Source organism: Oncorhynchus kisutch, linkage group LG14, assembly GCF_002021735.2.
Source record: "Oncorhynchus kisutch isolate 150728-3 linkage group LG14, Okis_V2, whole genome shotgun sequence".
Taxonomy (NCBI): Eukaryota; Metazoa; Chordata; class Actinopteri; order Salmoniformes; family Salmonidae; genus Oncorhynchus; species Oncorhynchus kisutch.
In genome coordinates, this window is record NC_034187.2 from 29473954 (window position 1) to 29491206 (window position 17253).

Below are 17253 nucleotides of genomic sequence, written 5' to 3' on the forward strand. Positions count from 1 at the left end.
TTATTATCATTATTTTCCATCCCCCCGGCGCGACCATTTGCCCTGACAAATATTGTCCTGTACCGGAAGCCAAGTGTCTCTCTCAGGGCAGCCTCCAGCATCAGCTTCAGAAATGTCAAAGATACTGTATGTCAAAATGGCTTAAAGTAATGTCCCCCGACTTCACTTTAATGACCTATTATTATGCAGTCAATTTTGAGATAAAATTGTGGTTATAGTAAAAAAAAAAACACACACACACACACACACACACGATTTACCACGACAGAAGCACAAACACTATAAAAACTTCCATTTGATCAGCACCCAACCCAGAGCCCTCTAAGCAAGATGTTTTCTAGAAATACCTCTCCTGATCCACTCTTTCTTGGCATGCTGTTGGGGAAACACAATACGGGGTAGCAGGGAGGAATCTGCTCCAACCATACCTCCACACCCTGGTTTCCCCAGGTGAATAACAGGCGACCTCTGACAGCAGAGTGGAGCGGTCTGGTAATGAGAAGGATGTTGGGGCTCTGGGGGCGTAGGCCTGTGTGTCCTCAATCAGAGAGGGCATATCATGAAGACAGCTTTACAGCAGCTTGTCTACACACTGCTCTCTTGTTTATGGCCCATGCTGTGGGAGGGGGGCAACTAGACTGGGCTTCCCATCTTCTCTGGGGAGGAGGTCTGAAGGGTTTACACACCTCTTTCACTTTGATTGCCCCAAAGAGATTACCTATCAAAATACCTCCTTCGTGTTCACTATAATGCATGGGTGGGAAAACTTTTTGGCTTGAGGGCCACATCGGGATTTCGAAATTCAACAGAGGGCCACACAGATTTTTTGGGGACTGACTTGTTGTGAAAATCAATTCGAGGGCCAGAAATTGGGCAGTTATTTGAAAATACAGACCTTCAGGACTGGCCTGGAGTTTTTTATTACTCACACCTCCCTTGGGCCAGATTGAATAGGCCATAGTTTGCCCACCCCGGGCATAATGGCAGAGCACATCCTGTGTATTAGAGTAGTTGGCTGAATCCTCATCTCATCTAAATATTGATTGACAATCTCATTTATTAAACATTGACTTTACAGTACAGACGTGTATTGTTGATTTAGAGATGGGGGGCTCCAGCTCTCTGGTGGTCCAACCATGTGATAGCTAACAGGGAAGAGCAGCTAGCCATAAATCACAATCAACTGCTTATTCATTGGCTGATTGATGTCACAGTTTAAAGTGTCAATTAGCAGTTGAAACAATAACAAAGTTAACTCCCCGCTACTGTTTTGGTAAAAAGCGGAGGGATGGGGCCAGCTTGCTCATAACTTGCAGATAGTTGTTGACACATCAACTAGGATTAGAGGGCATGGCAATTTGTGACTTGTTTTGGTTAACAGTGGCTGTATCGGAGGGGGAGTGGTTTCACCTCTGCTAACCAATCAGTATTAGTGTTAGTACTTCAGTCTCCCCTGGTTTCTCAGCGGCAGCTGTAAACGGTGGTTGTGTCAGTGGCTCCATACCATGCTCTCACTTCAGTATCTTACCTAGTTATTTTCTGATGCTCTAATTTCTGTTCTTTAGTAGCTTTGGCAACTATGTGTGTTTTCTATACCTGTTGGTGTTTCTCCCTGTAGGCTTCACAGACACTCCCCACCCCTTGGCTGCAACCCTTCTAATTTAGTGTACCCTATGTGCACAACCCATGTGGAATTCTGGGTCTCTGGCAGTGTTTGGAACTGACGATCTGCGGTCAAGAATGCAGAGTTCATCTCAGCCTATGTTGCCCTTCAGTCCCTTGACTTTTTGGCCCTGATGAAGACATGGATCACCCCAGAGAACACTGCTACTCCAGCTGATCTCTCTTCATCTGACTACTTTTTCTCTCATAGTCCAAGAGCATCTGGTAGTTGCGGTGGTGGCACAAGGCTACTAACTTCTCTTAACTGGAGATTTTCTCCCTCTCTCATGCTGTCACTGGTCCACTCAAGCTTAACATTGTTTTCATCTATCGCCCAGCAGGTGCCTTGACACATTGCTAATTTCACGACGATGGTTCACCGCTCTTCATACTTGGCAACTTCAACCTCCCGATGTCTGCCCTCGATTCATGTCTTTCCAACTCCCTCTTTCCACTCCTTGCCTCTTTTGACCTCATCTTTATTAGAGGCTGTTTGCCTAATAATCTCACGACAATCCTCCAAGTCTCTGATCACTACTTTGTTTCCTTTTCGGTCTCCTTTTCCTCCAACCCTAGTCACTCAGCCCCTACCCAGATAGTCATGTGATGGTACAATCTTCGCTCTCTCTCCCACTACTCTCTACTCTTCTTTCGTATCATCTCTCTCTCCTGTTAAATGCTTCTCCCTCCTGTCTTCTGATTCTGCGGCCCTACCCTTCTCCCTTTTCCGCATCCTATGACTCGCACTGTCCCCTTTCAATGAGTGACTCATTGCGAGCTTACAGAACAGGGCTGCAGACATCTAAGCGAAAATGGAGGAAAAATACATTTCCGCAAGACCCATCATCCTTTCACTCCTTCTCTACCTTCTCTTCTGTATCTGCTGTAAAAGCCACTTCCTAATTACTCTAAATTTCAAACTTCTACATCTAACCCTAGGAAACTATTTTCATCCTTCTTCTTCCTTAATCCTCCACCCCCTCCCTCCTCCCTCTCTGCTGACGACTTTGTCAACCACGTTGAAAAGAAGGTTGACGACATACACTCACACAGAACTACCCAACGCCTTGAGCTCTTTCTCCCCTTTCTCTCCAGATGATATCCTGCGACTAGTGAGGTCTGGCCGCCAGAAAACCTGCCCACTCGACCCCATCCCCTCCTCTAGACCATCTCTGTATACCTTTCACATTCCTCACTTCCCTCATCAACTCATCCCTGACCACAGACTGTGTCCCCTCTGACTTCAAAATAGCCTGAGAAACCAACACCCGACTCATCTGACATCAAAAACTATCTTTATTTTATTTTTTTTACACTTGAGAGTGCGGTCTCTGACCAACTTGCCTGCTATTTCTCTCAGAACGATCTTCTTGACCCTAAACAGTCAGGCTTCAAGTTGGGTCACTCAACCGAGACTGGCCGCTACTGTGTCATGAAGGCTCTCCACCAAAGCTGACTTTCTCTCCTCTGTTCTCATTCTTCCAGATCTATCCACTGTGTCTGCAGCATGGTGTCCCCCAGGGATCGTTTCTCTCTATACACCAAGTTACTCGGCTCTGTCATATCCTCACATGGTTTCCTATCATTGCTATACGAATGAAACTCAACTACTCAACTACTCTGCATGCCTCGCAGATATCTCAGCTGGGATATCGGCCCACCACCTCAAACCTCGACAAGACGGAGCTGCTCTTCCTCCCGGGGGAAGGCCTGCACGCATAAAGATCTCATCACGGTTGACAACTCCAGTGTCTCCCTCCCAGAGTGTAAAGAATCTTAGTGTGACCCTGAAGAATACCCTGTTGTTCTAGACTAACATCAAAGAAGTGACTCGCTCCTCCAGGTTCATGCTCTACAACATCCGTAGAGTACGACCCTACCTCACACGCAGGCCCTAATCCAGGCACTTGTTCTCTCCCGCCTGGACTACTGCAACTTGCTGTTGGCTGGGCACCCCGCTTGTGCCATCCATGCAACTTATCCAGAATGCGGCAGTCCCCTGGTTTCCAACCTTCCCAAGTTCTCCCATGTCACCCCGCTCCTCCGCACACTCCACTGGCATCCAGTCGAGGCTCGCATCCACTACAAGACCACGGTGCTTACCTATGAAACTGCAAGAGAAATTGCCCCTCCCTACCTTCAGGCTATGCTCAAACCCTCAATGTGAGAACTCCCTTCTGCCACCTCTGGTCCCTTGACCCTCCCAGCCCAGTCCAAGATATTCTCTGTCCTGGCACTCCAATGGTGGAACCAGCTTCCCCCTGAAGTCCTGGCACCCCAATGGTGGAACCAGCTTCCCCCTGAAGTCCTGGCACCCCAATGGTGGAACCAGCTTCCCCCTGAAGTCCTGGAACCCCAATGGTGGAACCAGCTTCCCCCTGAAGTCCTGGCACCCCAATGGTGGAACCAGCTTCCCCCTGAAGTCCTGGAACCCCAATGGTGGAACCAGCTTCCCCCTGAAGTCCTGGCACCCCAATGGTGGAACCAGCTTCCCCCTGAAGTCCTGGCACCCCAATGGTGGAACCAGCTTCCCCCTGAAGTCCTGGCACCCCAATGGTGGAACCAGCTTCCCCCTGAAGTCCTGGCACCCCAATGGTGGAACCAGCTTCCCCCTGAAGTCCTGGCACCCCAATGGTGGAACCAGCTTCCCCCTGAAGTCCTGGCACCCCAATGGTGGAACCAGCTTCCCCCTGAAGTCCTGGCACCCCAATGGTGGAACCAGCTTCCCCCTGAAGTCCCTGCCCATCTTCCTGAAAGCACCTGAAACCCTACCTCTTCCATTCACACCTCACCTCCCACAAAAAACAAGTCAGGACCCAACACTTGCACTTGAACAACACTCAAATTCGAAGACAGAGCTATGGATGCATGAGATCAAAATGATAAGTTTTGGGCTATACAGTGTTTGTTTACATTTACTTTGTTTACACACATTGGAGTAAAACAAGCTGACAGTTGAACTAAGCTCATTAGGCATTTATAAGTTATATTCTTCAAGAATCAAATGGGTCCATATCATTAACTAATTCATATAAAATAATGTAGCAACTGCTGATTGTCCCTTTAAACATGCACCACTTAAATCAACATTATTGGTGCCTTGTGTCTGTGTCCCTACGCCACACAAGTCGATTTGTTTCATCACTAGGGAGGGGGGCATCCAAGTCAATCTGATCATTCTGATCTTGGGTTGTGGTTGTAGTGGTAGTTGCATCATTTTCCCCCCTTCCTCGTCTCTTATCCCTGAGGGATGATGGTGTTTCATACAAACTGTAACACCAGGCAATGAAGACAAAGTGGCAGACAGTGAGATCATCTATCACACCTGTCTAGTGTAATTACCATCCATTCTTGGATGGAAGCATCCGGACCTTCCCAACTGCCTCTCCTTCAATCCCTAGGTGAGTGCTGTGGGGTAAGGGTAAAGAGGGGGAATACTGTAGCTGTGCAGCGCATACATAAATCACCATCACCCCAAAACGCTCTCTCTCTCTCTTACGTTCTGTGTCTGACTTTCCGGCCTCACTGAAATTAATCAGAGATCCTGTTAAATGTTTATGATTAAAATAACAATCCATGAGGAAATATCCAATTAGCCTGTACTGTCAACAGGCTCTCCTATGGGAAAACAATCATGCCATGTTACAGTAAAAGAGGGATGGGACTGGGGAAGTGCTGATGAGGGAGACAACCACTGGCTTCACTGTGTAATATTGCCACTTGGATATCTGCAGCGCTGCAAAGTGGCCTCTTTGATGTGCCATGCTGCAATGCTTTCATAGACCTATACAGCAGTGTTCTTTTTCCAAGTACAGTTGAAGTCGGAAGTTTACATACACCTTAGCCAAATACATTTAAACTCAGTTTTTCACAATTCCTGACATTTAATCCTAGTAAGAATTCCCAGTCTTAGGTCAGTTCGGATAACCACTTTATTTTAAGAATGTGAAATGTCAGAATAATAGTAGAGAGTGATTTATTTCAGCTTTTATTTATTTCATCACATTCCCAGTGGGTCAGACATTTACATACTTTCAAATAGTATTTGGTAGCATTGCCTTTAAATTGTTTAACTTGGGTTAAACGTTTCGGGTAGCCTTCCACAAGCTTCCCACAATAAGTTGGGTGAATTTTGGTCCATTTCTGCTGACAGAGCTGGTGTAACTGAGTCAGGTTTATAGGCCTCCTTGCTCGCACACGCTTTTTCAGTTCTGCCCGCACATTTTCCATAGGTTTGAGGTCAGGGCTTTGTGATGGCCACTCCAATACCTTGACTTTGTTGTCCTTAAGCCATTTTGCCACAACTTTGGAAGTATGCTTGGGGTTATTGTCCATTTGGAAGACCCATTTGCGACCAAGCTTTAACTTCCTGACTGATGTCTTGAGATGTTGCTTCAATATAGCCACATAATTTTCCTTCCTCAGGATGCCATCTATTTTGTGAAGTGCACCAGTCCCTCATGCAGCAAAGCACCCACACAACATGATGCTGCCACCCCCACAACATGATGCTGCCCATGATGCTGCCACCCCCACAACATGATGCTGCCACCCCCACAACACGATGCTGCCACCCCCACAACATGATGACGCCACCCCCATGCTTCACGGTTGGGATGGTGTTCTTTGGCTTGCAAGCCTCCCCTTTTATCCTCCAAACATAATGATGGTCATTATGGCCAAACACTTCTATTTTTGTTTCATCAGACCAGAGGACATTTCTCCAAAAGTACGATCTTTGTCCCCATGTGCAGTTGCAAACCGTAGTCTGGCTTTTGTATGACGGTTTTGGAGCAGTGGCTTCTCCTTGCTGAGTGGCCTTTCAGGTTATGTCAATATAGGCCTCGTTTTTCTGTGGATATAGATACGTTTGTACCTGTTTCCTCCAGCATCTTCACAAGGTCCTTTGCTGTTGGTCTGGGATTGATTTACACTTTTCGCACCAAAGTACGGTCATCTCTAGGAGACAGAACGGGTCTCCTTCCTGAGCGGTATGATGGCTGCATGGTCCCATGGTGTTTATACTTGCGTACTATTGTTTGTACAGATGAACGTGGTACATTCAGGCATTTGTAAAATGCTCCCAAGGATGAACCACACTTGTGGAGGTCTACAATATTTTTTTCTGAGGTCTTGGCTGATTTCTTTTGATTTTCCCATGATGTCAGTCAAAGAGGCACTGAGTTTGAAGGTAGGCCTTGAAATACATCCACAGGCACACCTACAATTGTCCCAAATGATGTCAATTAGCCTATCAGAGGTTTCTAAAGCCATGATGGAATTTTCCAAGCCGTTTAAAGGCACAGTCACCTTACTGTATGTAAACTTCTGACTCACTGGAGTTGTGATTATAAGTGAAATATGAAACAAGTAATTTTCTTAATTTCACTTCACCAATTTTGACTATTTTGTGTATGTCTGTCTATTACTTGAAATCCAAATAAAAAACACATTTAAATTGCAGGTTGTAATGCAACAAAATAGGAAAAATGCCAAGGGGGATGAATACTTTTGCAAGGCACTGTACCTAGATCCTTTGATGTGAAAAATGCGGATTTTGTTTAAAACAAATGAAGCTTCACTCAATCCATCATTATATAACTTGCAGTAATTTTGCACTTAGTGGCACAAACCACACTGACAAAGTACCAGGCTGCATTACAGCTTTGAGCAATTATAGCAAACAACCACAGTTTGTTTATAAACTAGTCAAGCAAAACAGCATGGTGTAACTTCTCCAAATTGAGCATTATCATTCAACTGGAGGCCTGCTGAGAAGTACAATCAGGAAAGAAATTATACACATAGAATCTAGACTGACAATTATACCAATAGTTATACCAATAACTTATCACAGGCATTTTGCTGATGTCGTTCATTACAATAATGGGCCTATACTAGAGAAATGTCAAGTTTGAAATTAAATACGTTTGCTAATATGGGTTTGTTAATGGGACAATTGATGGCTTCAACCATCAAACTAGTAGTAGTGGTTGCTTAAATTATTACAAAAAAACAATGGTTTATCGTTTATCACATCAATTCAGGCAATGTATTGCTATATGGATTTTTGTCCATATCAGCAAGCTTTATGATGTGGTACAGTAAGCTGTTTCCATGTTGCTCTCAGTCTGTCCCTGGTTTATGAGAAGTCACTGGTTACGTGTGTAGACCCTGGTAACATAAAGACCCTGGTAACGTAAAGACCCGGGTAACGTAAAGACCCTGGTAACATAAAGACCCTGGTAACATAAAGACCCGGGTAACGTAAAGACCCGGGTAACGTAAAGACCCTGGTAACATAAAGACCCTGGTAACATAAAGACCCTGGTAACGTAAAGACCCGGGTAACGTAAAGACCCTGGTAACGTAAAGACCCTGGTAACATAAAGACCCTGGTAACGTAAAGACCCTGGTAACGTAAAGACCCGGGTAATGTAAATTCCCTGGTAACGTAAAGACCCTGGTAACATAAAGACCCTGGTAACATAAAGACCCTGGTAACATAAAGACCCTGGTAACGTAAAGACCCTGGTAACGTAAAGACCCGGGTAACGTAAAGACCCTGGTAACGTAAAGACCCGGGTAACGTAAAGACCCTGGTAACGTAAAGACCCTGGTTACGTGTACAACCTGGTTACGTGTACAACCTGGTTACGTGTACAACCTGGTTACGTGTAGCTGGACTTGAATCATTTTAAACTCCGTGAATATGTGCTTCCCATGCAGCTTTGCTGAGCCCTGGGATTCTCTCAACCCATTCAATGGACACTATGGAGAACACCTGAGAAGACCCCTCAAATACACCCTGTTTCAGAAGCGTATTATCTACACTCAACTGTATGAGAATCAGCCACTCTGGTGATGATACCACATTCAAAATGTTCGTTTCCGGTAGGAAATCCTGGATTATATCTTGGAGCTAGAGCCACTCTGAAATGCTGTCTAATTTTCTTTGCATAAGCTTTCAGTTTGAGAGAAACAAACAACGAATAATGTCACAGGCCTATTCCTCTTCACAGTATGTAGTCTCTCTGTGCCTACCTTTGCCTCTGACGTGGGTTCAAGGTAGCACAGTCGATTGCCGAGCCCCTCTGCTGTCAGGCAGAACTTGCGATTCTCCTTGTGGATGCAGGCGACACACTGGAGCACCACTTCATCATCCTGTCAAGACAACATTTTCAGAGTGAGAGGAGGAGAGAGAGGAAAACCACCACTACCCTCAACAGGAGCCCACCAACCACCTGTTAACACGGGTAGATTCTTCACTTCTGTTTGAATCTAGTGTGTAGTTATGACCTTTATGGAAACGGGAGATTCAACTCCCCAGACACTGGACAGGTAGATAGGGAAGGTCATGCACATTGTACTTCATTGTGGAACATTACAGTTCATGTCCTACTGGTTGAAGATTCAGGCTCCACCATATATTCTCTATTACCCAATATTCCAGCAGCAAAATAGGTACCTTAAAATATCAGGGAAATCATTTTTTTCACCTTTATTTCACATTCAACTTTATCATGGTAAACTGGTGAGGTAAGATTTCTAGTCTATTGCTTCTCAATGAGGTCATGGTGACACACCATGCAGAACAGGAGAACAGGAGAACAGGATGACACAAATGCTGAAGAAAAGGACTACCTACCCTGAGGAGTTCAAATGGATGACTGACATATGTTCTCCTATGTAGGCTCTCTGTTTCTGGCTGTTCATTGGGAAGTCTTCTGCCAATGTGATCAAACAGAAAGTATCCGTCCGGGATTCCTTTAAGTCTGCCGAACATCCTTTGGGCTATTTGCACTGTTTATATAGCACAAATGAGGCTGAAGTAATTGATTGGAGAGTTCAGGTTTAAAAGGAAATAATGATCTAGCTAAATGTCGAAATGTATGCTAAGGAGCATCATCAAGCATCTAGCAGTGTATTGCTTTGGGCTGGATTTGCTCATGAGACAAGAGACTGATCCGTGTAATTTGCAAATTAATTAATTAAAAATCCTACAATGTGATTTTCTGGATTTATTTCCCTCATTTTGTCTGTCATAATTGAAGTGTACCTATGATGACAATTACAGGCCTCTCATCTTTTTAAGTGGGAGAACTTGCACAATTGGTGGCTGACTAAATACTTATTTTCCCCACTGTAGCATGCATTTTACTGAGTAAATAGATCATTTGGTTTTATTCATAGACCGATTTGGAGTCAGTACAGGTACTAATAACAGCTGATAATGTATTTTCACCAGAATCACCACATTCTAGTCATCAATATAGTTATTACAGCTATATGCAGGAAAACTGAAAATATCCACTATATCTAGTATAGCAATATCAATATTTTCTTGTTGGAAAACTATTTTTGGTTATTTCAGACTGTGTATTATAATTGTATGAATGTTATACAACATAATCAATATCAGCATATAAACATCCCTCAGCATTTGGTTAATGAACATCTCTGTTAGAGAATTACTGAGCAGTTTATGAATGATTAACAGGACGATTATTCACGCCTGTTTTACACTAGTTCTATACACATAACAAATGGGAATCGCTCTAGAAATAAATGACAATGTTAAAAGGATGCGAGTCATTAAAGCTGTAAGCAAGTTCCATTTGTACTACAGTAATACTGCAGCGACCCTAACCACATCACTGTTGAATGTTCAGACTGTATCGTGTCATTATGCTAAAGTATACAGCTTACTGACAGAGCCCGCAATCTGAAAATAAATATAATCAAATGCCCTCATTCTGAAAATGTTGTGATTGCATTTACAAGACTCGCCGGCAGCGTAAACGGTGAAATTGATATTATTCTATCCCCAGCGTAACAGGCAGGCAGAATGGCTGATGTTGTTGCTAACTGTGCAGCCGTGGTAGCACTCCAGAGCCGAGCGGTGCAGCAGCATTCAGCCCTGTGTCGCTGTGTGTCTGAACATCAGTGTAAAAGGCAATGTGACAGGCCCCGAGGTCTTAAAAAACACTTCAGACATGTTTTCAAGTTGTCTATGTTCACATGGTAATAGCTGCCAGTGAGGAAATGATCAATCCATGCAAGTTATGGCACTACTGCCTACTAATACCTTTTCCTATGCACTCTTTCCCCTTTCATTATATGTTTAAGCCTTGAGGACAATAATTATAGCAGAAAATATTGGTTTTGGACATATAATGGCCAATTCAACTACAGCATACAAAATAGTACAGCGGATGCTGAGGTAACCTTTACCTGACCCAGTCTGGTCATGGCTGACATCAACACCATCATCCCAGACACCCAGGACCCACTCCAATTCCCATTCCACCCCAACAGATGACGCAATCTCTATTGCACTCCACACTGCCCTTTTCCACCTGGACGAAAGGAACACCTACTTCAGGATACTGTTCATTGACTACAGCTCACCGTTCAACACCATAGTGCCCTCGAAGCTCATCAATAAGCTAAGGACACAAAGTAAACACCTCCCTCTGCAACTGGATCCTGTACTTCCTGATGGGCTGGCCCCAGGTGGTGAGGTTACGCAACAACACATCCTCCATGCTGATCCTCAACACGGGGGCCGCTCAGGGGTGCGTGCTTAATCCCCTCCTGTACTCCCTTGTTTGTTCACCCACGATTGCGTGGCTGTGCACGACTTCAACACCATCATTAAGTTTGCCGACGACACAGCGCTGTTACTGTAGGCCTGATTACCGACGACGAGACGGCATATAGGGAGGATGTCAGTGACAGTCAGTCACCACACTGCCAGGACCACAACCTCTCCTTCAACGTCAGTAAGACAAAGCAGCTGATCGTGGACTACAGGAAACGGAGGGCCGACAACATCCCTATTCCCATCGACAGGGTTGTAGTGGAGAGAGCTTCCATTTCCTTTGTGTCCACATGATTATGGACCTATCATGGTCCAAAACACACCAACATAGACGTGAAGAGGGTATGAAAATGACTCTTCGCCAATCAGGAAGCTGAAAAGATTTAGCATGGGCCCTCAAATCCTCAAAAAGTTCTACAGCTTCACCATTGGAAGAATCTTGACTGGCTGCATCACCGCTTGGTATGGAAACTGCTTGGCATCTGACAACAAAACGCGACACAGGGTAGTGCGTACAGCCAAGTACATCACTGAGGACGAGCTCCCTTCCATCCAGGACTTCTATACCAGGCGGTGTCAAAGGAAGGCCCTAAAAATTGTCAAAGACTCCAGCCACCAAAGTCATAGAATGTTCTCTCTGCTAACGCAGGCAAGTGGTATAAGAGCACCAAGTCTGATCAAAAGGCTCCTGAACAGCTTCTACCCCCAAGCCATAAGACTGCTGAACAGTTCATCAAATGGCCACCCGGACTATTTGTATTGACCCTTTAAAAAAAATGTTTTGCACTTGCACTGGCTCTATGTCAGTGGTTCTTAACCTGGGTTCGATCGAACCCCAGGGGTTCGGGGGTGAGTCAGTCTCAGGGGTTCGGCGGAGGTCAAGACACACATCCGATTCATATGATTCGTGATGACACGCCCCGCTTGGCCATCATTGGCTGCAGGTGATCACGCTATATCGCTTGGCCTATCTGTGCTGCAGGGAATTTGGTGCGCTCAGTATGATGGTATTTCTTGTGATTTCTTTCTTAATATTTTAATCCCTTCATACTTATGTCGAGCAAAAAAAGAAAGTGGTCGGACGAATATGTACAATATGGATTCACATGTATAACGGAACGTGATGGGAGTTAGCGTCCTAACTGCATGATTTGCAATGCCAAGTTGAGCAATTCTAGTATAGCACCGGCAAAACTAAGAGAACACTTCCTTAAGCTGCATGGAGAGGGAAAATACAAGAACACAACGCTCGCTGAATTCAAGGTGAAGAGCGCCTGATTCGATGAAAAGGCTACTCTGCCTGTTCTCGGCTTTGTACCCATCAACAAACCGATCCTCACAGCATCGTACGAAGTTGCTTACCTGATCGCAAAGCAGGGCAAACCACACACCATTGGTGAAACACTTATAAAACCAGTTGTGTTGAAGATGGCGAATATCATGCTGGGAAAAGAGGCTGAAGTTAAGTTATCCCAAATTCCTCTTTCAAATGACACCATCAGCGACAGAGTAGAGGACATGAGCAAAGACATCTTGGCTCAAGTAGTTGCAGATCTGATTTCAAGCCCGGCAAAATTCAGCCTTCAACTCGACGAAACCACAGACGTTTCCAATCTAAGCCAGCTTGCTGTATTCGTGCGCTATGTGAAAGACGACGTGATAAAGGAAGATTTTTTATTTTGTAAGCCTCTTACAACAACAACTAAGGCAGCCGATGTGAAGAAACTTGTGGATGACTTCTTCAAAGACAACAATCTTTCGTGGGATATGGTTTCTGCAGTTTGTTCGGACGGAGCTCCAGACATGCTGGGAAGAAAGTCTAGTTTTGGTGCGCTAGTGAAAGCTGATGCACCACACATACGCATTGTATTCTGCACAGGCATGCGTTGGCAACAAAAACCTTGCCTCCAAAACTGGCAGAAGTATTAAAAATTGTAGTGGAATGCGTGACGTATGTGCAAACTAGTGCTCTGCGGCATCGCATCTTCAGTGAGCTGTGTAAAGAAATGGGCTCTGAATTCGAGGTACTTCTGTACCATTCTAGCGTTCGGTGGTTATCCTGGGGACAGGTGCTGAATCGTGTTTTTGCCATGCGTGTGGAATTAGCCCTGTTTTTGCAAGAGCACCAACATTGTCATGCAGATTGCTTCAAAAATTCTGAGTTCATTCTCATTTTAGGGTACATGGCTGATATCTTCGCAGCTCTCAATCATCTCAATCAAAAGATGCAGGGCGGTGGAGTCAACATCATCGAAGCGGAGGAAAACCTGAAGGCTTTTCAAAAAAAGCTACCGTTATGGAAATGACGAACAGAGAACAATAACTTCGCAAACTTTCCCCTGCTGGATGACTGTGTAAGTAAGATCGAAGATGTATCTGGAATCGGAGACATTTCTGTACCCGCGGAACTGAAGCAAGCAATTGCCACGCACTTAGATGAGCTTGCAACGTCTCTCAACAGATACTTCCCTACAAGAGAGTCATATCCAGCATGGGTGAGACAGCCGTTCACGTTTAGTGTTGAGACAACAGATGTCAATTATGAATACCTCGATGAAATCATTGAAATTCAGCAGAGCCAGGTTCAACAGCAACTCTTCAAAAACGCTTTCAACGTTTTGGTGTCAACAAATGGTAACGTACCCTGTTATTGCTAAGAAAGCTCTGGAGATTTTCATACCGTTTGTTACAACATATCTTTGCGAGCAATCCTTTTCGAGGATGCTGGACATAAAAACGAACAAATTGAACAGACTTTGTTGCGAAAATGACATGAGAGTGGCACTTGCCAAGGTGACGCCGCGCATTTCTGAACTGGTCTCTGAAAGGCAACAGCAGAAGTCACACTGATTTGCAGTAAATATTCATTATTATGTTTTTGTTTTTGTGTGAAAATCATGTTTTGATGATTTTGTTCTTTGAACACAGTGATGTTGATGCACGGTTCATTTTGTGCACCAGTCAAATATATACCTATGTTTTGAATTTGAAAAAAATCATATTTTATTTTTCCAATTAAGAAGGGTTCGGTGAATGCGCATATGAAACTGGTGGGGTTCAGTACCTCCAACAAGGTTAAGAACCACTGCTCTATGTGCACTGACTGGAATCTACCCACACATACTACACTGACACTCCAACACACACACACACACACTTTTAACCCTACCTTCATGTACATTACCTCAATCACATCAACACTCTCGTACCTCTGCACATTGACTCTGTACCGGTACTCCTTGTACTGAACAAAAATATAAATGCAACCATTTCCAATATTTTAGAGTTACAGTTCATATAAGGAAATCAGTTAATTGAAAAAAAGTCATTAGGAGGTTATAGGCCCACCCACTTGAGATCCAGGATCACCCACTGGAGAGCCAGGCCCAGCCAATCAGTTTTACCCACATAAGGGCTTAATCACAGACCAAAGAGTATTTCTATTTCATCAGCTGTCCAGGTGGCTGGTCTCAGACGATTCCGTAGGTGAAGAAGCCAGATGTAGAGGTCCTGGGCTGGCGTGGTTACACATGGTCTGCGGTTGTGAGGCCGGTTGGACATACTGTCAAATTTGATAAAACGTCTCCTGGCTTATGGTAGAGAAATTAACATGAAATTCTCTGGCAACAGCTCTGGTGGACATTCCTGCAGTTAGCATGCAGATTGCATAATCCCTCAAAATTTGAGACCTCTGTGGCATTGTGTTGTGTGACAAAACAGCACATTTTAGAGTGGCCTTTTGTTGTCCCCAGCACAAGGTGGCGTGGCAGGTAGCCTTGTGGTTAGAGCATTAACTGATAGGGACAGTAACTGATAGGTTAATGGATCAAATCCCTGAGCTGCTTAGTTAAAAATCTGTCATTCTGCCCCTGAACAAGGTAGTAAACCCACTGTTCCCCGGTAGGCCGTCATTGTAAATAAGAATTTGTTCTTAACTGACTTGACTTAGTTAAATAAAGGTTAAATAAATGCAAAAGGCACACCTGTGTAATGATCATGCTATTTAAATCAGCTTCTTGATATGCCACTGTCAGGTGGATGGATTATATTGGCGAAGGAGAAATGCTCATTAACAGAGATGTAAACAAATTTGTGCCCAAAATTTGAGAGAAATACCCTTTTTGTGCGTATGGAACATTTCTGGGATATTTTATGTCAGCTTTACATGTTGCCTTTATATTTTTGTTCAGTATATAGCCTTATTGTTATTATATTACTATTTCTTCTATTTTTGTATGCACATTTTCTTACTCTGGGAAAGGGCTCGTAAGTAAGCATTTCATGGTCAAGTCTACACCTGTTGTATTCAGTGCATGTGACAAATAACATTAGATTTGATATGCTGCTGCAACTCACTATACCCTGTCACTATGGTGTGAATTACTGCCAGAAATCGGAACAACAATCAATTTAAAACATTATTTTCCTTTGTTATCAATTAAATTTACGTAAACTGCCTGCATGGCATATCAACACTTGGCCAGTGGCCACCATTGCACATGCAATCACTCTCCAATCTCCACACTGAGACTGGGGGGAGCTGTGATTTGGGCCATACGAGGCCACCATTGTATATGCAATCACTCTCCAGTCTCCACACTGAGACTGGGGGGAGCTGTGATTTGGGCCATACGAGGCCACCATTGTATATGCAATCACTCTCCAGTCTCCACACTGAGACTGGGGGGAGCTGTGATTTGGGCCATACGAGGCCACCATTGTATATGCAATCACTCTCCAGTCTCCACACTGAGGCCGGGGGGAGCTGTGATTTGGGCCATAGGAGGCAGCCATTGATTTGTGTCATACTGTATTTTGCCATCAGGCGGCCCTCGTCAATCAGAGCGGTTCCCTCTCCACTCCTATCACAGCTCTGGCTGGCCCTGGCTCTGTCTTGTCCTCGTGTCTGGCACCCCCACACCCCTCTCTGTCTACCTCATCTCTCAACCCTGTCTCAGAGCAGAATTATGTATCACACGTGCTAGGTAAGGCCCACACACTCACTGACCTCCCATCTCGCCTGACCAACACATGGTGTGAGGTAGCTGCCTACAATGGCTGGGAGGGAGAGAGTCAGCTTGGGACGATTCAATTTACACTGACTGATCTGACTTGCATATACGCAGTACAATGTCACCTGCATTTTTGATAAGGTCATTCCTAAATATAGCACTATATAAACAACATAAGTCATGAATCATCACTACACATGCTCATCGAACATCTCATATTCCCTCTATGACAGCCTCCACTCTTCTGAGAAGGCTTTCCATTAGATGACGCACCATTGCTGTGGGGACTTGCTTCCATTCAGCCACAAGAGAATTAGTGAGGTCAGGCACTGATGTTGGGCGATGAGCCCTGGCTCGCATTCGGCGTTACAATTCTTCACAAAAGTGTTTGATGGGGTTGAGGTCAGGGCACTGTGCAGGCCAGTCAAGTTCTTCCACACCGATCTCAAACTACCATTTCTGTATGGGCCTCTTGTGCCTCGGGGCAATGTCATGCTAAAACAGGAAAGGGCCTTCCCCAAAGTTGGAAACACAGAATCATCTAGAATGTCATTGTATGCTGTAGCGTTATAATTTCCCTTCACTGGAACTAAGGCGCTTAGCCTGAACCATGAAAAACTGCCCCAGACCATTATTCCTCGTTCCTCGCACTATGCATTGGGGCAGGCAGTGTTCTCCTGGCATCCTCCAAACCCATACTCGACCGTTGGACTGCCAGATGGTGAAGCGTGATTCATCACTACAGAGAATGCGTTTCCACTGCTCCAGAGTCCAATGGTGGCAAGCTTTACACCACTCCAGCCGATGCTTGGTATTGCTCATGGTGATCCTAGGCTTGTGTGCAGCTGCTTCAACTGACTTGTTGGAAAGGTGGCATCCTATGACGGTGCCACGTTGAAAGTCTCTTTTCTCTGTATATATCAATGATGTTGCTCTTGCTGCGGGCGATTCCCTGATCCACCTCTACGCAGACGA

General features: G+C 44.7%; 1 protein-coding gene across 4 annotated transcripts in view; it reads right to left on the minus strand.

The window, feature by feature from the left end:
* The window catches only part of LOC109904530 (ryanodine receptor 3), a 160897-nt gene that overhangs the window by 111255 nt on the left and 32389 nt on the right, over positions 1-17253 (minus strand). For all 4 annotated transcript variants that reach the window (XM_031788211.1, XM_031788210.1, XM_031788209.1 and 1 more), the window contains exon 2: positions 8707-8826. In XM_031788211.1, the coding sequence (XP_031644071.1) occupies positions 8707-8826 (120 nt within the window). The remainder of the gene's footprint in view (positions 1-8706; positions 8827-17253) is intronic.